The sequence below is a fragment of the Aulonocara sp. 'chitande type north' Nkhata Bay genome, linkage group LG10 (genome assembly GCF_057382095.1).
Source record: "Aulonocara sp. 'chitande type north' Nkhata Bay isolate Kocher_YH1m ecotype deep benthic linkage group LG10, A_spYH_male_GT1.1, whole genome shotgun sequence".
NCBI classification, from domain to species: Eukaryota; Metazoa; Chordata; class Actinopteri; order Cichliformes; family Cichlidae; genus Aulonocara; species Aulonocara sp. 'chitande type north' Nkhata Bay.
Genome location: NC_141353.1, coordinates 17,013,315 through 17,034,594, shown reverse-complemented (window position 1 = coordinate 17,034,594; position 21,280 = coordinate 17,013,315). Strand labels below are relative to the sequence as shown.

The 21,280-nt window shown below is 41.8% G+C and overlaps 3 protein-coding genes and 1 pseudogene across 5 annotated transcripts; 2 read left to right on the top strand and 2 right to left on the bottom strand.

Moving 5' to 3' along the window:
• The first annotated feature begins 833 nt into the window (after window positions 1–833).
• LOC147320595 (uncharacterized) lies at window positions 834–3,549 on the top strand. Its single transcript, XM_086307631.1, has 3 exons — window positions 834–876; window positions 1,096–1,400; window positions 2,099–3,549. The coding sequence occupies exons 1-3, from the start codon at window positions 834–836 to the stop codon at window positions 3,113–3,115; spliced, it is 1,365 nt and encodes a 454-aa protein (XP_086163757.1). The 3' UTR covers window positions 3,116–3,549.
• A 149-nt stretch (window positions 3,550–3,698) lies between these two features.
• LOC147320594 (uncharacterized) lies at window positions 3,699–7,081 on the top strand. Of its 2 annotated transcripts, none has more exons than XM_086308706.1 (7): window positions 3,699–3,810; window positions 3,979–4,117; window positions 4,220–4,612; window positions 4,845–4,909; window positions 5,704–5,826; window positions 6,517–6,727; window positions 6,816–7,081. In XM_086308706.1, exons 5-7 carry the CDS (start codon window positions 5,736–5,738, stop codon window positions 6,913–6,915), a joined length of 402 nt encoding a protein of 133 aa, XP_086164832.1. In that variant the 5' UTR covers window positions 3,699–3,810; window positions 3,979–4,117; window positions 4,220–4,612; window positions 4,845–4,909; window positions 5,704–5,735; the 3' UTR covers window positions 6,916–7,081. The 2 variants fall into 2 exon arrangements, with proteins under 2 accessions (XP_086164832.1, XP_086164833.1); XM_086308707.1 differs by having other exon boundaries at window positions 5,704–5,799; window positions 6,816–7,079.
• Window positions 7,082–7,575: 494 nt separating this feature from the next.
• Window positions 7,576–9,443, bottom strand: LOC147320593 (U11/U12 small nuclear ribonucleoprotein 35 kDa protein pseudogene; annotated as a pseudogene).
• A 75-nt stretch (window positions 9,444–9,518) lies between these two features.
• LOC147320592 (uncharacterized) lies at window positions 9,519–21,280 on the bottom strand. 2 transcript variants are annotated; one of them, XM_086308697.1, is made up of 19 exons: window positions 20,524–21,280; window positions 19,997–20,222; window positions 19,205–19,411; window positions 18,992–19,102; window positions 18,658–18,757; window positions 17,610–17,677; window positions 17,440–17,510; window positions 17,266–17,348; window positions 17,069–17,180; window positions 16,812–16,952; window positions 16,497–16,597; window positions 16,148–16,313; window positions 13,629–13,713; window positions 12,316–13,539; window positions 11,815–12,119; window positions 11,613–11,721; window positions 11,306–11,444; window positions 10,808–11,203; window positions 9,519–10,575 (listed from the first exon to the last, which is right to left on the bottom strand). In XM_086308697.1, the coding sequence occupies exons 2-18, from the start codon at window positions 20,211–20,213 to the stop codon at window positions 11,032–11,034; spliced, it is 3,411 nt and encodes a 1,136-aa protein (XP_086164823.1). In that variant the 5' UTR covers window positions 20,214–20,222; window positions 20,524–21,280; the 3' UTR covers window positions 9,519–10,575; window positions 10,808–11,031. The 2 variants fall into 2 exon arrangements, with proteins under 2 accessions (XP_086164823.1, XP_086164822.1); XM_086308696.1 differs by lacking the exons at window positions 9,519–10,575; window positions 10,808–11,203 and having other exon boundaries at window positions 11,379–12,119; window positions 20,995–21,280.

The window sequence follows — 21,280 nt, the reverse complement described above, 5'->3', positions numbered from 1 at the left end:
CAGGAGAAGACGTCATGACTCTCCAGATGTCTCTCCTCCCAGGACTAGACCTCACGACTCTCCAGATGTCTCTCCTCCCAGGAGAAGACGTCATGACTCTCCAGATGTCTCTCCTCCCAGGACTAGACCTCATGACTCTCCAGATGTCTCTCCTCCCAAGAGAAGACGTCACGACTCTCCTGTTGTCTCTCCTCCCAAGAGAAGACGTCATGACTCTCCAGATGTCTCTCCTCACAGGACTAGACCTCACGACTCTCCAGATGTCTCTCCTCCCAGGAGAAGACGTCACGACTCTCCTGATGTCTCTCCTCACAGGACTAGACCTCACGACTCTCCAGATGTCTCTCCTCCCAGGAGAAGACGTCATGACTCTCCAGATGTCTCTCCTCCCAGGACTAGACATCACAACTCTCCAGATGTCTCTCCTCCCAAGAGAAGACGTCACGACTCTCCTGTTGTCTCTCCTCCCAAGAGAAGACGTCATGACTCTCCAGATGTCTCTCCTCACAGGACTAGACCTCACGACTCTCCAGATGTCTCTCCTCCCAGGAGAAGACGTCACGACTCTCCTGATGTCTCTCCTCACAGGACTAGACCTCACGACTCTCCAGATGTCTCTCCTCCCAGGAGAAGACGTCATGACTCTCCAGATGTCTCTCCTCCCAGGACTAGACATCACAACTCTCCAGATGTCTCTCCTCCCAAGAGAAGACGTCACGACTCTCCTGATGTCTCTCCTCCCAGGAGAAGACGTCATGACTCTCCAGATGTCTCTCCTCCCAAGAGAAGACGTCACGACTCTCCAGATGTCTCTCCTCCCAGGAGAAGACGCCATGACTCCCCAGACTTGTCACCACCAAGACAGTGTTCAGGAAAGTCAGAAAAAATGCAAAGTAAAGGTCAGTGATCCATTTAAATTGTAAAGTGGAATCTGGTGTGGCATATGAATAAAAGTAAAAAGCAGAGACCCATTTAACATGAGTTTTGAATTGAAATTTATTTTAAAGACATAGCTTGATCTAATAATAAATCTTTAATTTTTGTCCAAAAGGCATTACAAAATGAAAATTAACAAATTAACTGTGTCTTTGTCAGATTCAGCCTCCAACAAAAGCAAGCTCAGCTCATCCTTGTTAAGTAAAAAACGCTCACCGGATCCTCATCGGTCAGCGGTGGCTAAGAAGGGTCAGAATAGACATGATTCAGACTCGGATCCGTCTCCCCCGAGGAAAAGGCCCCTGAAGGGAAACGCCTCAGACTCCGACCAATCTCCCCCAAGGAGGCCCTCAAAAACTAAACGGGGCTCAGACTCTGACCAGTCTCCACCCAGGGGGCAGCCACCGAGTGGAAGGGACTCGGATGGAGATTTGTCACCACCTCGTAGGCCAGGCCAGTCACAGGTAAGCAGACTGTGTTGGAACAAAGATTAATGTCAAATCCGATTTCACTCAAATGTTATATTTTTCAATTGTCTTTTTTTTTTTATAACCAGGGCCAAAGGATGCTATCTGGTGGAAAGGCAGGCCTGGTTTCTGTGGACATTTTAAGGAAAGAGCAAAAGGAGAACAGACGCAGAGAAAAACACAATCAGCCACTTGAAGGTTTCATCAACTTTTCTCAAGATTTTTTTACACCCATTGATTGAAGAGCTTCATACAGCTTTGCATCTCATTTCAGCTTATCATCTATATTGTCGTATTTTATTTAGTCCTAAAATTAAATAATGAAGTTTCTACATACTTACCCATTCATCCCCTTTGACCAGATGAATCGCGTAACGCTCAGACGATTTTCAGAGACAAAAGTGGCAAAAGCAGGGATCTGGATTCAGAGAGAAATGAACAGAAAAAGAAAGCTGGTGAAAAAGCGGCAAGAGACGAGAAATACGCTCAGTGGGGAAAAGGGTAAATGTGCATGATCATTTCAAATATCACAGTTTATGTGATTATATCCACATAAAAAATTATAAAAGTGGTTCAATGGTTTATGTTAAAATGTATGTATAGGTTGGCACAGATCCAGATGCATCACCAGAAACTTAAGGAAGCGCTGCGCGAAGCCCTTAAGCCACTTGAGGATCTTGACCGCATGTTGAGAGAACAGGAAAGAGAAGGCGATCCTATGGCTGCAATGCGCAGGCGTAAAAAGGACCGTGGCACAAAAACACAAGATATTTAACTCAAAGAGAAGAGGACAGGATTCTCCTGTCAAAAAGACCCGGCATGACTCTCCAGACATCTCTCCACCAAAGAGAAGTCGGAAGTACTCTCCGAATGTCTCTCCTCACAGGACAAGACGTCACGACTCTCCTGATGTCTCTCCTCCCAGGACTAGACCTCACGACTCTCCAGATGTCTCTCCTCCCAGGAGAAGACGTCATGACTCTCCAGATGTCTCTCCTCCCAGGACTAGACCTCACGACTCTCCAGATGTCTCTCCTCCCAGGAGAAGACGTCATGACTCTCCTGATGTCTCTCCTCCCAGGACTAGACCTCACGACTCTCCAGATGTCTCTCCTCCCAGGAGAAGACGTCATGACTCTCCAGATGTCTCTCCTCCCAGGACTAGACCTCACGACTCTCCAGATGTCTCTCCTCCCAGGAGAAGACGTCATGACTCTCCAGATGTCTCTCCTCCCAGGACTAGACCTCATGACTCTCCAGATGTCTCTCCTCCCAAGAGAAGACGTCACGACTCTCCTGTTGTCTCTCCTCCCAAGAGAAGACGTCATGACTCTCCAGATGTCTCTCCTCACAGGACTAGACCTCACGACTCTCCTGATGTCTCTCCTCACAGGACTAGACCTCACGACTCTCCAGATGTCTCTCCTCCCAGGAGAAGACGTCATGACTCTCCAGATGTCTCTCCTCCCAGGACTAGACATCACAACTCTCCAGATGTCTCTCCTCCCAAGAGAAGACGTCACGACTCTCCTGATGTCTCTCCTCCCAGGAGAAGACGTCATGACTCTCCAGATGTCTCTCCTCCCAAGAGAAGACGTCACGACTCTCCAGATGTCTCTCCTCCCAAGAGAAGACGCCATGACTCCCCAGACTTGTCACCACCAAGACAGTGTTCAGGAAAGTCAGAAAAAATGCAAAGTAAAGGTCAGTGATCCATTTAAATTGTAAAGTGGAATCTGGTGTGGCATATGAATAAAAGTAAAAAGCAGAGACCCATTTAACATGAGTTTTGAATTGAAATTTATTTTAAAGACATAGCTTGATCTAATAATAAATCTTTAATTTTTGTCCAAAAGGCATTACAAAATGAAAATTAACAAATTAACTGTGTCTTTGTCAGATTCAGCCTCCAACAAAAGCAAGCTCAGCTCATCCTTGTTAAGTAAAAAACGCTCACCGGATCCTCATCGGTCAGCGGTGGCTAAGAAGGGTCAGAATAGACATGATTCAGACTCGGATCCGTCTCCCCCGAGGAAAAGGCCCCTGAAGGGAAACGCCTCAGACTCCGACCAATCTCCCCCAAGGAGGCCCTCAAAAACTAAACGGGGCTCAGACTCTGACCAGTCTCCACCCAGGGGGCAGCCACCGAGTGGAAGGGACTCGGATGGAGATTTGTCACCACCTCGTAGGCCAGGCCAGTCACAGGTAAGCAGACTGTGTTGGAACAAAGATTAATGTCAAATCTGATTTCACTCAAATGTTATATTTTTCAATTGTCTTTTTTTTTTTTATAACCAGGGCCAAAGGATGCTATCTGGTGGAAAGGCAGGCCTGGTTTCTGTGGACATTTTAAGGAAAGAGCAAAAGGAGAACAGACGCAGAGAAAAACACAATCAGCCACTTGAAGGTTTCATCAACTTTTCTCTCTTAAGATTTTTTTACACCCATTGATTGAAGAGCTTCATACAGCTTTGCATCTCATTTCAGCTTATCATCTATATTGTCGTATTTTATTTAGTCCTAAAATTAAATAATGAAGTTTCTACATACTTACCCATTCATCCCCTTTGACCAGATGAATCGCGTAACGCTCAGGCGATTTTCAGAGACAAAAGTGGCAAAAGCAGGGATCTGATTTCAGAGAGAAATGAACAGAAAAAGAAAGCTGGTGAAAAAGCGGCAACAGACGAGAAATACGCTCAGTGGGGAAAACGGTAAATGTGCATGATCATTTCAAATATCACAGTTTATGTGATTATATCCACATAAAAAATTATAAAAGTGGTTCAATGGTTTATGTTAAAATGTATGTATAGGTTGGCACAGATCCAGATGCATCACCAGAAACTTAAGGAAGCGCTGCGCGAAGCCCTTAAGCCACTTGAGGATCTTGACCGCATGTTGAGAGAACAGGAAAGAGAAGGCGATCCTATGGCTGCAATGCGCAGGCGTAAAAAGGACCGTGGCACAAAAACACAAGATGTTTAACATTACATATGTTTTATTTTATTTATGACTTTATTTTATTTCACCAGGTCAATCCTTGTAAGAAGCTTTTAAATAGCAGCAGTTTTGTTTTTGCTACTGTTTGTATTTTTATTTATTTGTATGTTTGTTTTGAGTTTTTGTAGAGAAACCTCGATATAAAGGCCCTGCTCCACCTCCAAACCGGTTCAATATTCCACCGGGGTACCGCTGGGAGTTGACAGGTAGAGTTTGTGCATCGGTGACAGAGGAAAACTGTTGAGGACAGAACTGTAGTTTAATATTGAATGTTTTTAATACACACATCAGTTTGTCATTTTGCACATTAATGGTAAAGAAATTGTGATCATTTTTTTCCACGTCTATATTAAATTTGCGCCTAATTGAATGGATTGTCTTTGGCCTTTTAGCTTGTCGTATCATAATTAATAGGGTTATTTTATTTGTGTCTTGCAGGTCAAATGGTTTTGAACAGAAACGCTACCAGAGGATAAAAAGGGGCGAACCACCAACAGTGGCAGGTAAAGTCCTGCTGCTCCTTCATACCAGCAACAGATAAAGTTACTTATGCTCTCAAATCCTCCACTGTCAGCTTTAATCATCTAAATTAGTGTTTGCAAAAAAAGCTCAGTGGCAAAGGAAAAAAAGAAAGAAAGTTCAAACACTGAAAAGAGTAAAACAGAAATAGAAACAATGTCCTAGTCAAGAAATAACAAAAGGATTCAAAATTACCGTCATTATTTCTGATCTCGCTTTAATCTCGGTGCACATCACTAAATAAACAGACAGAAATAAAACTTTGTTTTGTTGTCACAAAAATCAGGTCTGTGTGAATGATTAATTGTCACTGTCATTAAGCATATTTTATAGAATTTATATGCAAAGTAAACAAGCTGTGAAAAAGAGACCTAACTGGAAAGATTTCAGAAACTGTGAAACTTGTAAAATATGTGTACACACACACACACACACACACACACACACACACACACACACACACACACACACGTAGGAAAATATTTAGTATACACATCCAGAAATGCATATACTATTATATATTGTACATATATTTATTAGTTTCAGATGTAGCCATTCTTGTGTTTTGCTTGTTTACATTATTGTATTTTGCACAACTCTGTTGCTTGTGAAGCTCGCACACAAGAATTTCACTCACATGTGCTGTACCAATGTACCTGCACATGTGATGTGACAATAAAAGTGATTTGATTTGATTTGATTTAACTGGAATCACTCCAAAGTAGTGGGTTTAAAAAAGGGGAACAAGAGTCAACAGTCTACGTTTCACCCTTTTTAGGATTCCTCCTCTACCCGGACACACCTGCTAAGATGGAGACCACATCACGTGAGGCTTTCTGCTTCAGGCCTATCCCAGACCAAGATCCAGGCAAAGGTCAACAGACTTGGCTCACCCTAGAGAGTAAACTCATCATGTCTGTATAAAGATAAGACTCATTATGATGGCACGCAAGGCTGTGGCTTTCTGTTCAGTGCATGTGTGTGTCTTGGAAATGGTTTGGGCAGTGTGCTATGAGTGAGAAGGCAGAGATGGTAGAGATTATAAAGGTGATTTTGTGATTAAAGCTTAGATTAAAAAAAAACCCTACACTGCCATTAAACTGAAAAACACTGTAATAAAGTATTTAATACCTCAAATAGAACATAAGAAAGACCATATAAGGTTAAATGTGAAAATGCTGTTATAGACACAGAGCATCTGGAGGAGTGATATTGTTTTCTCTGCTGTGCAGTGAAATTCCTGCCACTCTTACTCACAGACACAGGATTGGATTGCCCTCAGCAGTAATTATTTGTGTATGTGTTCCCGTGTCCTTCACACAGCTCTGCGACATCCAAAGCAAATGATTTATATTCATAAGAACATTTCATCTCATTTATGTATAAAGTATTATTCTCTCAAGATTAAAATGAAAAAAGCAAATAGTGTAATACATGTAGTATGATCAAGAAAGTAAGAAAGTTTATTTATGGAAAGTGTGATTACTGTTGATGAAATTCTGCCTTTAGCAAAGTTCTGATTACCCTTCAGCAGGCTGTAACACACAACAGGAATCTCACCATTCTCCTCCTGCATCCTCATGATAAACAGGAAGAGGAAACAGACGCGAGGACAGAGAAGTGAGAGGGAATGAGCAAGAAGGCAACCGTGATCACATGTCAGCAGCAGCAAAAAACGAACAGGAAACAGCCCAGATGCAGTCTCAGTATCAGAAAGACTTCCCTCCCCCATCCTCCTGCCACAGGAGGCGGACACCTGCTTTCCCGCAGCCTGACAACATTGGCATTAACCCTGCGTTCAGGTGAGAGCAGGTTTATCATCATCACAGTGTCCTTCATGTAGGGAGCAGCTACTCTGTGTCTGCGTGCTCTGATTCTTCTGATTCACAGGATCAACTTCAGCACGGTCCAAAGAGAGACTTACCCAGGCTGGCCCATCGTGAATGTCGGGTACGGTGGAAGGCAAAGACCAGCTAAGCATGACTTCTAAGCGGCAGTGGAAATCATCTTGCATGTTTGCATACATGCATGATTAATATTAAATGTCAAAGTCATATTTAACAAATGCTTGAAATTTGTCTTGTCCCAGCATGTATTCCCAATAATCATACAGTAATAAACACAAACCAGTGGAAAAAAGCCTCAGTTTTCAGTGTGTTTGACGTATATGTGTTTGCACTAACTTCATTGTCTCTTCGTATAAATAACACTACAATTGACAGCTTACTACTCAGAACATACTTGGAAATAAAAGTCAGTTCTACCTCTTGTTTTTTTCTGGTACATTAGAGAATTACCTTTTAATGAAATAAGAGATTCATTTCCCGTCATCTTTCATATTGATGACTTCAGAAATACTTGTGCACAGTTTAAGAATCCACCCAGTGACCCATAACCGAAAGCTGATTGACCTCACTGGGCAGGACCGAGGATCAGATGGCTGAGTAAGAGCTGAGTAAGCATTTGATTCAAATTCCTGAGTTGCATGTATATGGAAAAAGGAGTAAATGTGTTTGAATACTGAGTTTTCTTCCCTCAAGTATAAATCTTGCACAACACATCATTACCAACTCTGAAAACAGGGGTCACATGAGGCTACACTGGAAAACAACCCAACTTGGGAAATCTTAAACATGTTGCAACACTTTGACAAACAGTAACACCTTAGATTTCAAAACAATGACGAATTTTATTGTTTATGATATAATCTGATTTACATTTTTTAAAAAGAAATGGGGCTGACAATGTGCTCTTAAACTTATGCTTTTTTAAAAACAAAACAAAACTGCAAACTCATTTTACATTGTGAGTCACATATAGCCTTTGACCTTGAGTGGGCCGGACCAGCGAAACTTCCCTTTCTGTCAGTGAAAAGAAGTTTAACTATGCATTTAATCCCTGGAATATCTTAATATCAGAAAAAGAAATGCAGTTTTGTTTGTCTCAGTTTATCTACATGATAAACAACATTCTGTAGTAAATGGGGAAAAAAGTCTGTTGGGACTTAAATTGCAAGAAATAAAATTTGAATTGTATATGTGGGGTAATAATATTTATGATAACTGTATAAAAGTACAGTTCCGATTTCCCAAAGCAATCCAATTGGACTCTTAAGCAGTGATTCTGGCTGCTGGCGCTCATGTTTGACATGATGGATGTAAGTCTCATTTGGCTGGACACCACCCGTATTGTAATTTTTTCGCTAGAATAAAGAGTTGTAAAAAAAAAACCCCCCAACAAAACACAACAACCCTACTTTGTCATTCCTGAGACTTCCCTGAGAAGAACTGAATATGACAGCCACAGGCAGAGTCCTGATTACCATACAGTACAATCTGAAGAATATCAGCATACAAAAAAGTAACCTTTCACACAAACAGTTATCCAAGTCACACACTCATTCACTGTCCTCCTTTGAAAGCTGAAGTGCTGAAGTGCAGCCACATGCTTCATCTCCGGTCCCGGTGCCTGCTCCTGTCTCCGTGCCTGCGGTCATCCCACTCTCGGCCTCTGTCCCGGTCATCTCTCCTTCCTCTGTTGCCCCACTCTTCTGTTCTGTGTCGGTCCCGATCGTCTCTGGCTCTCCCGCTTGGTCTGTCCCACTCCCTCCCTCCACCACCACCACCTCGTTCCTGCACCGGGTCTACCCCGAGATTGATGGGTTTACGGAAAGGCCTGTCCCTGCCGCCGAACCGCAGCTGTCCGGATTCCTTTTTCCCTCCAAGCCCGCCGCCGAGCCGCCGCAGCACCCATCCTTTAAGAGTCCTCTCTTGCTCAAAATCCACGAACACTTCATGCTGGTCGACCACCAGCTTGTTGGCGTCCCGGCGGGCCCGGACCACAGATCGCTCCTCTTTGTACTCAATGAAGGCATATCCTTTGGAGAAACCCGTGACAATGTCCCGGACCAGCCGGAGCCGCTGGATGTCTCCGTACTTAGAGAACACTTTGTGTAGTTTATCTTCGGTGGTCTGTGGGTTCAAGCGGGACACAAAAAGCGTGAGCAGTGGGTCTCCAACGACGCCTTTGTTGGGCTTGTACCGGGCACCCATGGCCCTCCAGACCGCTCGATCATGGGGTTCCACGTCTGTGCCGTCGATGCTACCAGCTTTCAGCGGGTCGTACACCTTCGCTATCGGACTCCAGTCAGCCATTTTAAACTAGAACGATGGCACAGGAGACTGGCGGGCTTTACAAACAGTTTTCAGGGCTAATATTTCTCTGCATTAGTCGCCAATTACGCGTTAAACCACACCAGTACCGCTGAATCTATTCACTCTTCCAAGTGCATCAACAAAAACATTCCGTAATGAAACGGGGTCCAGTGTGTCACATTTTAAAGTCCCCCTACTCGCCCGACTAAGGATACTAGAGTTCCGCTGTGCTAAGATACTTAGACCAACTTAAAACTTAAATTAAAAATAGATAACGTAGATTAATTATAGCATCAGTCGACAAATTTGCAAGTATGAAGTAAGGTTAATTATTATTAATAATAAATAATACTTTTTATAAAAATAAAAAGTTTATAAATAAAACTTTTTATTCATTGCACAATACTGTCACTTTAAAAAAAATTTTATTTTATATAATTACACCATAATCAATAGCATAGATAGTGACAGATTAAAGGCAATAGCATTGTTGTGTTATTAAGCCATTGGTCTAGCATGTGCAACCAGGACACCGATTCCTTGATTCTACAAATCATTCTTCCATAATTCTTTTTGACAGTGCTGGTGGAAAGTGCCTTAAAACTTTTACAGATGTTAGACTGAATCGGACATTGCTAGAAAAAATATTAGAGCCCAACCTGATTCCCTCACTGTGAGAGTCACAGCATCCTGTCAGTGTATGTACTCCCTGATTAATATGGCAAGGAATGACTTATTTGAATGCCGCTTTTTTCACATCTCTGTAGGTCAGTCTTTTTTAGCTACACCACAGAACTCTCAAATGTGCATTTATCTTGTACACAAAACCCTCACAGCTATACCATACCATCGACAGTCAGCTGTGGACACTCTCTTTCAGCATTTGGTTGCTGTGCACTACGTTTCATTTTGGAGTCATGAGGGACATGTCTCTATTTCTATGTCCAGGACCAAAATATGTTGGTTGTAACAAGCGGTTATTTGAGTTACTGTTGCCTAATAAAATGGGTGGTAAGTGTATAAAATTATCTAAAAAGACTGAATGTCAAATGCTATCCAAGTTACAGGTGCCTGAACACTCTTGGGACAATGCATTACAAAAACATTCTTTAATAAAACACTGAAACCACAACAGCTTCTGCTCCACGGTGAATAACTTCTTACAAAAATTGTGAACATGCTTCACTTCATTTTTCTGTACAGTTCCATCTGATACACATGGTACAGTATCAAAAGGGTTTGGAAAGGTGAAACAAATTCTTCTATGTAGTTTATTTAAAAAAGAACTTTTGCTGCGTAGATGCATCTAGTCTTGTTGTTCTAACAGCATAACAATTATACATAAAGGTTGAGAAGGTGTGCTCTTTAGCTCTGCTCCAGATTCATCATTTTCTGAAAGCCTTTACATATCCTCCACACTCCATTTATAGGCCGCTTCCTGCACAGCCTTTTTATCTGCCATCCTCTGGTAGCGTTTCTGTTCAAAACCATTTGACCTGCAAGACACAAATAAAATAACCCTATTAATTATGATACGACAAGCTAAAAGGCCAAAGACAATCCATTCAATTAGGCGCAAATTTAATATAGACGTGGAAAAAAATTATCACAATTTCTTTACCATTAATGTGCAAAATGACAAACTGATGTGTGTATTAAAAACATTCAATATTAAACTACAGTTCTGTCCTCAACAGTTTTCCTCTGTCACCGATGCACAAACTCTACCTGTCAACTCCGTCCCAGCGGTACCCCGGTGGAATATTGAACCGGTTTGGAGGTGGAGCAGGGCCTTTATATCGAGGTTTCTCTACAAAAATCAAAACAAACATACAAATAAATAAAAATACAAACAGTAGCAAAAGCAAAACTGCTGCTATTTAAAAGCTTCTTACAAGGATTGACCTGGTGAAATAAAATAAAGTCATAAATAAAATAAAACATATGTAATGTTAAACATCTTGTGTTTTTGTGCCACGGTCCTTTTTACGCCTGCGCATTGCAGCCATAGGATCGCCTTCTCTTTCCTGTTCTCTCAACATGCGGTCAAGATCCTCAAGTGGCTTAAGGGCTTCGCGCAGCGCTTCCTTAAGTTTCTGGTGATGCATCTGGATCTGTGCCAACCTATACATACATTTTAACATAAACCATTGAACCACTTTTATAATTTTTTATGTGGATATAATCACATAAACTGTGATATTTGAAATGATCATGCACATTTACCGTTTTCCCCACTGAGCGTATTTCTCGTCTGTTGCCGCTTTTTCACCAGCTTTCTTTTTCTGTTCATTTCTCTCTGAATTCAGATCCCTGCTTTTGCCACTTTTGTCTCTGAAAATCGTCTGAGCGTTACGCGATTCATCTGGTCAAAGGGGATGAATGGGTAAGTATGTAGAAACTTCATTATTTAATTTTAGGACTAAATAAAATACGACAATATAGATGATAAGCTGAAATGAGATGCAAAGCTGTATGAAGCTCTTCAATCAATGGGTGTAAAAAAATCTTAAGAGAGAAAAGTTGATGAAACCTTCAAGTGGCTGATTGTGTTTTTCTCTGCGTCTGTTCTCCTTTTGCTCTTTCCTTAGAATGTCCACAGAAACCAGGCCTGCCTTTCCACCAGATAGCATCCTTTGGCCCTGGTTATAAAAAAAAAAAAGACAATTGAAAAATATAACATTTGAGTGAAATCAGATTTGACATTAATCTTTGTTCCAACACAGTCTGCTTACCTGTGACTGGCCTGGCCTACGAGGTGGTGACAAATCTCCATCCGAGTCCCTTCCACTCGGTGGCTGCCCCCTGGGTGGAGACTGGTCAGAGTCTGAGCCCCGTTTAGTTTTTGAGGGCCTCCTTGGGGGAGATTGGTCGGAGTCTGAGGCGTTTCCCTTCAGGGGCCTTTTCCTCGGGGGAGACGGATCCGAGTCTGAATCATGTCTATTCTGACCCTTCTTAGCCACCGCTGACCGATGAGGATCCGGTGAGCGTTTTTTACTTAACAAGGATGAGCTGAGCTTGCTTTTGTTGGAGGCTGAATCTGACAAAGACACAGTTAATTTGTTAATTTTCATTTTGTAATGCCTTTTGAACAAAAATTAAAGATTTATTATTAGATCAAGCTATGTCTTTAAAATAAATTTCAATTCAAAACTCATGTTAAATGGGTCTCTGCTTTTTACTTTTATTCATATGCCACACCAGATTCCACTTTACAATTTAAATGGATCACTGACCTTTACTTTGCATTTTTTCTGACTTTCCTGAACACTGTCTTGGTGGTGACAAGTCTGGGGAGTCATGGCGTCTTCTCTTGGGAGGAGAGACATCTGGAGAGTCGTGACGTCTTCTCTTGGGAGGAGAGACATCTGGAGAGTCATGACGTCTTCTCCTGGGAGGAGAGACATCAGGAGAGTCGTGATGTCTTCTCCTGGGAGGAGAGACATCAGGAGAGTCGTGACGTCTTCTCTTGGGAGGAGAGACATCTGGAGAGTTGTGATGTCTAGTCCTGGGAGGAGAGACATCTGGAGAGTCATGACTTCTTCTCCTGGGAGGAGAGACATCTGGAGAGTCGTGAGGTCTAGTCCTGTGAGGAGAGACATCAGGAGAGTCGTGACGTCTTCTCCTGGGAGGAGAGACATCTGGAGAGTCGTGAGGTCTAGTCCTGTGAGGAGAGACATCTGGAGAGTCATGACGTCTTCTCTTGGGAGGAGAGACATCTGGAGAGTCATGAGGTCTAGTCCTGGGAGGAGAGACATCAGGAGAGTCGTGACGTCTTGTCCTGGGAGGAGAGACATCTGGAGAGTCATGACGTCTTCTCCTGGGAGGAGAGACATCTGGAGAGTCGTGGCGTCTTCTCTTGGGAGGAGAGACATCTGGAGAGTCGTGAGGTCTAGTCCTGGGAGGAGAGACATCAGGAGAGTCGTGACGTCTTGTCCTGGGAGGAGAGACATCTGGAGAGTCATGACGTCTTCTCCTGGGAGGAGAGACATCTGGAGAGTCATCAGGTCTAGTCCTGGGAGGAGAGACATCTGGAGAGTCATGACGTCTTCTCCTGGGAGGAGAGACATCTGGAGAGTCGTGGCGTCTTCTCTTGGGAGGAGAGACATCTGGAGAGTCATGAGGTCTAGTCCTGGGAGGAGAGACATCTGGAGAGTCATGACGTCTTCTCCTGGGAGGAGAGACATCTGGAGAGTCATGACGTCTTCTCCTGGGAGGAGAGACATCAGGAGAGTCGTGACGTCTTCTCCTGGGAGGAGAGACATCCGGAGAGTACTTCCGACTTCTCTTTGGTGGAGAGATGTCTGGAGAGTCATGCCGGGTCTTTTTGACAGGAGAATCCTGTCCTCTTCTCTTTGAAGACAACTCGGGTGAGTCATGTCGACCTCTGCTTAATGAGCCAGCCTCTGTATTTTGATGTTCTTTTCCATTTCCTTCCTCTGTGTCATCATTTTGATCCACTTTTAGGAGAGGAAGTAAAACTATAGTAAACAACAGTCTTAACTTAATATTGCACAAATCCCTCCTACTTCTGTGACTTCTTATTTACCTCCAATTGCTTTCCATCTGTTGCTGGTCCTAAAAACTTCCATCTGTTTCACTTCCTCAGGTCGATCATCAATCACCTCAGCAATCTGAACAGTTAACAAGAGATTAAGTTTTAAAACAGAACTTGTTGACATAACAAAATTACCCAAACTACAAGCATACCCATTTAATACAATAGATTAGATTTCAGCATTAAGTAAATGGCCTGTATTTGTATAGCGCTTTACTTAGTCCCTAAGGACCCCAAAGCACTTTACACGTTCAGTCATCCACCCATTCACACACACTGGTGATGGCAAGCTAAATTGTAGCCACAGCCGCCCTGAGGCGCACTGACAGAGGCGAGGCTGCCGGTGTTCCAGATCTACTGGCGTTTAGATCAACTGGCGTTAGTCGAACAGATGTGTGGCAGACTTCCGTTTCAGGAGCTGCTACCTACAGACTAGCAAAAAAACGCCAAATGTGTCATCTGTGACACTTGTGAGGTTATCTCAAACACACTCCGTCAGTCTTGATGCTGTTGAACAACAAAATGTTTAAAAATGTGGCGAGTTTACCTAGGGTTATCCTCATGCGCGACGCGATCGCGAAAACAGCAAACAATTAACACCATGCCGATGTTGTTCACAGGACAACAAGAGTAAACGATCGGGAGACTCTTGTTGTCGTTATCGTTCCCCTCACACGGTTTGTTTCTCCGAATTCAGCGTTTTTGCTTCACAACTAAAGCGAGCAGTTTACTTTGTGTGCACTAACATGGACTCGAGTCAACCAGTGCCACCACTGGCCAAGTGCCACAGCCTACAGCCAGATCAACTTGTGACACACATCTGCAGCACGTCTGAATTCGTTTCATGCACAATACATTTGTACCTTTCAATTGTGTCTGTTTGTGCGTCATGCAAATAAACCTTTGAAATGAATGAAATGACACTAATATTTCACTAGTTTTGTAACATCACATGTCGTTACCGTAGTCTGTGTCTTTTCTCTGCGAACAAACATTTTAGAGTTGGTTGTTATATACAGTCTGTATAAGTGTGGTTAATCTAATAAACATTTGTAAGGAGATGGCAGTTACTGTGAATGTACAGCAGTTACACAGTGATTAGTAATAAACAGTCAGACAATGACCCTGACTTTCTCATTCAGTCTTGTAGATTGAATGCACCTTCTGTGGAAAGTGGTACCACACAGTGTGTGTGGACTTCCCCTGTGCAGAAGGCGACTACAAATGTTGTGCATGTTAAATAAACAGAAAAAAGTGATCCCTGTTGTCTTTGCTTACTGATTGTTTTCAGTGTTGACAAGCCACATTGCTGCCATTGCATCTTTCAACATGTTTGTGGGTAGATTTGGATGTACCAGGGGTAAGTGCAGCCACTCAGCCTCTACTCAATGTCATCATAGCAAGTTAATCTAGTAGTAGGCTATGGTAGGCTTGGTACTTGGCCACAGGTGGCAGCAGTGGACTGACCTCCATTTGAAACTGCTCCAGCTGCTGTGTGATAGTGGATCTGCTACAAATTGAAGATCATATGGAAGTTTTGGAAATTAACCCTTGTATTATGTTGAAAAACAAAAAAGTGACATTGATTTTGTTGCGGGTCATTTTGACCCATACTGTGTAAATCCACTCAGAATTGTCAAGAAACTGCAATAAAACAATAGCACCTTTATTTTCCATCAGATAAACATGTAGAACACAGACATACAACAGTGACTTTCCATAACTATTTTAGGAACAATTTGGTTTTTCGTTCTTACAAACACGTATTTTGAACTTGCCCAACGTTCTCAGTTTTTCAATGCTCAACATTTTCGATTTTGTCCACATGATGGACAGAATGTAACTGTGTGCTTTCTGCAGATGTACTTCTTGTATTTCTCACAAAAAGTGCTTGTTTTCAAACAGGAATCTTCCTAACTAAGATTTAAAACAAAAGATTTCTACGTCTCCTCCAGTCTCACAAACAGAACCAATCGACACACCTGAGTCACTGACTTTCTTATATCCACTCACTCTCACTGGCTCTGTTTATTACTAATCACTGTGTAACTGCTGTAAATTCACAGTAACTGCCATCTCCTTACAAATCTTCATTGGATTAACCACACTTATACAGACTGCATATAACTACCAACTCTCCAGCCATGTTGATGGATTGCCTATATTGGCTGGAAATATTAATTTCCAGAGAAAGGACACAGACAGACGATGCTTACAGGATGTGATGTGACAACACTAATGAAATATTGACGTGTCATATTTGTCCAAGGCGTATTTCATTGTTATGGAAAAAGAGAATATTAAAATCATGATGACCAATTGGAGCAGTGATTTCTATGACTTTGTGTATATAATTTGGAATTTTGTACAAATGTAGGCCAATAAGGAATATATGATATCATTTCATTCTTTTCAAACAGACACAATTGAAAGGTACAAATGTATTTTGCATGAAACACTGGGTTTAACAAAAACAACAACATTATCAGTACCCTCAGGTGAGGAAGTACCTTGTTCATGTGTGGTGGCAGCTGGGGACCTATGAAGCCAACACTGTTGTGAGGCATGGTGGCGATGGTGCCTGGGCTCACCACCGGCTGGGGAGATGCCTGACCAGATATGCCAGCGTTATGGTTCAAGTGGCTGTAGTCCCCAGTTTTTCCCACATCTGTGCACCTGATGACATGGAAAAAAGAATATTAACCATGACAAAGCATCAACATTATAACATTAGGTTATAATAATACATTTTCTACAAGAAAAGTGAGAATAAACATGTCTACATTATTAAATAATGATGGGAAAAGTTCTACTGAAGGAATAAGCCTAGAATGTTTAAAAATACCGATGTTTACTCACTTGATGTAGAAGAGGACATAGGCCTGCTGGTTGAGAACAGTGCTAATGTCACTGACTGACACGGACGAGTCATTCATCTGAAACCACTGCTCATTGCTGGCCTGTGAGACAGAATGAGAGAGATGTGACACAGCAGATTCAGTTTCTGAATTGAATTTGAGCTAAAAAGAAGAATCTTATGGTTATATAGGGGTCTTTTTTTTCTTTCTTTCAATGCATACAAAGTAGTTTTCTGCTGAAATGTGTTGTTTATGGTGTTTGTTTGTTTGTACTACGCAACAGCAGCATTCAAACAGATTCGGGCACAGCCAGTACCTTAATATAGCAGAAATAGTGTCCAGTATGACAACTCAATCCAGAGTGAACCAGCACAGCATACAGCCTGTAGAGCTGGGGCTCCCCGTGGGACTGCGACATGAAGGGCCGCAGATCCAGATGCTCCAAATACTTCACATCCTGATGACCACCAAACAAAAAAATTCAAACATTACATGCAAATATCCTGTTTTATAATAAAACAAAGCATCTGTCATGTATCTTTATGACTTAAGCAGACACTATTGGCCATTTGCCTTTGTGATTTTGCCTCCACTGAAGTCTGCAAAGCGTTTGAGTGAGATGGTGAGCACATTGGCGCTGCGATGGATTGTAAATCTTTTTGAGGCCGTTACCATTTTGTTGCACCTGAAGGAAACAAACATTCAGCTTGTTGACAAAAATCACACCTAAACACTAAAACTCATCATGGTTTGGCATCTCTTTGACTTACTTGGTGCATTTATAAGCATTTTCACCACCCAGCTGTTCTGGCTTGACAAACTGCTCCAGAGCTTTGGAGACATTTGGAGCAGTCTATATGAACAGAGAGAGAGAGGAAAAACCTCACACTCCATAATGCAGAGAATACATAGTAGCAACGTCACTTTGAATGTTGTCCAATTACCTTAATTTCCAGAGTGACATCCAGAAAAGGGTCAAATGTATCTGAGACAGCTTTGCAGTTTAAACATTTAACTGAAACAGAAATCAGTGCTATGAGTATCACACAAGCTGTAAGACATAAAAAGACAAATAAAAGAAAAATAAATCAAACCTTAAAAAACAGTGACTTACCTCTGGATCTTAGGTACCCGCCAAACACTTGATGGATGAAAGAGGTTGCCTGCGTTTGCCTGTCCAATCTATAATAAAAAGATAAAGCACAAAAGTTAACTAATAAGGACAGTGCAACAATTAACTGACTGACCATTTATTTTTTAGCATTTTGGAACCAGACAATCACTTTACAGTATTCAAGTAGCAGAAAAGACAATAGGAGGAATTGGAGCACGATTAATTACTTAAGAGGCCATCTGCTGCTACACGGGAAGAATTGATTTGATGAGAATTGACACTTTAGGTTCTTAAAAAAATAAATGAATTAATAAATTATTTTTAGGAGTCTAACAAGAAGCACAACACTCAGCCCAGTGCATCTGTTAAACGTGTAGTTTTGGTTAAATGTGCACATAGACTTCGAAGCTCTATAGTAACACATAGAAAAACCTGGATTTTCTGAATTTTGCTGCTGCAATAATAGCACTAATGCCATTAGGGTGAATAAGAGATGACCTGAGGGGTTGAGTGCTCCTGCTCACACTGCTTACCCTGTTGCCTCAGAAGAAATCTATACTAGACACTAAGTCTGGCAGCTCTCTGCCATAATCCCAGACACCTGTTTTACTACACGTTTAAGCCGCTTCTGATCTTTTCAAGCCCTGTTACCAAAACAAGCTACCACACCCAGTGTAAGAATACTTTCTGTGTTGGAGCAGTCAAGTTCATTAAAAAACTTGATATAATAATGAGGTATTATATCAAGTGGCTTGCCTAGTATGTAAACTGAGGTGTCAGTCAGGCAAGAGACTGAGGAATCTGCATTTCTGAAAAATACTCTCAGCAATTGAAGCATTAATAGTTAAAAGGAACTAGTATAAACTGCACTTCCTGAAAAACAGGATAAAGGATTTATTTCATATTCTCCTACTGTCACGGTGTTACCTCTACGTAGCTAATTATGGATCTTACTACATAATAAAGTGCAAACACTGTCAAGCCCAAGTAAAAATATTTTTGTGTGTTTAACTTGTTTAGAATGCATGCAATGTAAAATGACACTCACTTGGTTCCAGGTAAGCAGGACCTTTGCATAGCATCCACTGTGCACCGCAGGAATTCATGAGCATCTTCCTGGCTTCCATAGCGGAAGTGGTTTGCAATCCCTGTGTGAGGGGAACGAGGAAAAACAGAACCAAAAAACAAAGCAGGAGGTGAATTATTGTAAAGGATACCACAGTTAAATGCAAGTTTACACTTATTTAAAAACAGAATTCAAAATCCCTCCAGATTATTTCCCTCCAAAATTACAAAAGGTAAACAGTCACACAGCGCCTCCTATCATTAAAATATAGGTAAACACTTTGCACAGAGCACAGCAACAACAGTCATCCACTTACACCCAAGCTCATTGAGTACACCAATGGGCTTAATGACATTCCCAGAGTTGGTAAAAACCTGAATGATGTGGTTTTGCATGGTACACATCATACAGAACCCTGGCTCATGACCTGCAGCAGAGACAGAGACAAAATACTGAGTGAGTAAGGAGTGATACAATGTGAGAATCAGCGCAGGACTGCGTAACACCACTGTTGGTGAAATAAACTTACATGTTTTGGAGTGCTCCCGCGTCAGCATGTAGTTTGCTAAAGGAGGGGTGTAGCTGAGACACTGCAGGGCTGAGTTGAGGAAGCAGGTGTTCCCCATGTTCTGGAGGCCTGCACCAATGAGGTGAACCTGGGCCCAATTTAGGCTGAGCCGATCTGGTGAGAACAGCACCTTCTGGGGCAAGTCAATTCCATCGCCACTGCTGATCACTGACACACAGAGCCACAATTATTACTAAAAATCTGTTTCAATACATTTTAAAAAGGAGATAATTTAATGCCACCTTACTTATACAACCACACACTGGCACATGGCAAAGTCATGTCAGGACATCACAGTAATAGCTACAACTATTAACAGTTATATAATGTGATTCTGGCCACTGTGAAAAACTCCTAAACAGCCTCAGGAAGAAAGATAGGACAATTTGCCTTCTCCTTTGTTTCTGCTAAACAAGTTGGGCTGCCGGTCTTTATATAAAAACAGCAATTGCATCACGAGCTGAAGTGACTGATCATGCAAAGCTGGATGCATTACATAACTGGATGAATGAACGGAGAAGGGAAGCAGCAACACAACACCCACAAAAGCAGTTGTCAAACTTGTGTGAAAGCAGAAGCAAAAAGATTAGCTGTACGTTACTAAAACCAATTCTGACAAATATGGGTAAATAATGGCTAAAAAGTGTGGTTCCATATTTGCTAAAACTAGTTGGAAAACTATTCTGTCTGACAATAAAAATCTTCAAACAGCTTAAAAAGACATTTTGAAAAAAAGCCAGGCTTTGCTCTGACCTTGGTCCTTGGGCTGGTCCTCAGAGGAGGGTGTACTCTGAGGACCAGCCCCTTGGTCCTTGGGCTGGTCCTCAGAGGAGGGTGTACTCTGAGGACCAGCCCCTTGGTCCTTGGGCTGGTCCTCAGAGGAGGGTGTACTGTTGTACACAGCAGCTCCAGGTCCGAGTCCGGCTGACTCGTGGTCAGACTTTTCTGAAGATCTGTCAACTATGGTCATTGTTCATAGCTGCATTAGGAACATAGACACATACGTTTATGAACTGAAAACAAAACAAAAAAAAAAAACAACAACAACTCATTGTTATTTTGGAAAAAGGGAAAGGGAAAGAAAACTTAAATACTACATCAATCCTACACTGGTTAGGTAGCAGTACAGTGAGTTTGGACAACAACAACTAAATACAAAAGCCACATTAACAGATTATACCCAATTTCGCTGTGCAAAAAACTGCACAATGACAATAAAAAGCTCTAAGTCTCTTATAGCTTATAGTTAAATAACGCTATATTAAACACTGCCCTCATACCATCGCCTAAACTTTCAGCAAACAAGTATCAGAAATTGTGTTAGATTGGATGATTTGTTTACATTCAAAAACAGACTAGCATAAGTGAGAGCCAAATATTAGTTTTTGACCGTTTGTTTTTATTTGAATCATCTTGTCAGATTCCTTTTAAATAACAAACACCAGTAGACAAGAGTAACTTTCGACATCTAATTTAACTCTGTCCAACTAACAAACTTAAAATATCGACAAAAATTAGTGTTTAGAAAACTCAAGAGGGGAAATGCCAGATAACCCACTCGACCGAGGAAATTTCCAAGTCGGAAGCACGTTTACAACAGAAGCAGCTGTTCCCTCCCACCTGCTCTTACAGAGTGGCTCACATTGGCTAAATGACGGCTGCTAGGCCTTTAACACGCAGCGTCGCAAAACCTCAAGAAAACACACAAAAAACCCTGATCATATCAGACGGAGAGCAAGTTGAGAGCTTACCAGTCTTGTCCAAATCCGAGATGGAATGACGCGCACTTAAAGAAGATGCAAAAACCATGGAAACCACATAAACATATTTGTACATTAACATAAAGCTGTTGTACACACACACACACACACACATATGAAGAGAGAGAGAGAGTATGCATAGTATGCAAACGGCTACCAAACAGCCATCATAATTCGTCATACAATGAGAACAGAACAAATCAACAATTGTTATAAACACTGTTATAAACACTGAAAAGTTATAAACACTGAAAAGAGTAAAACAGAAATAGAAACA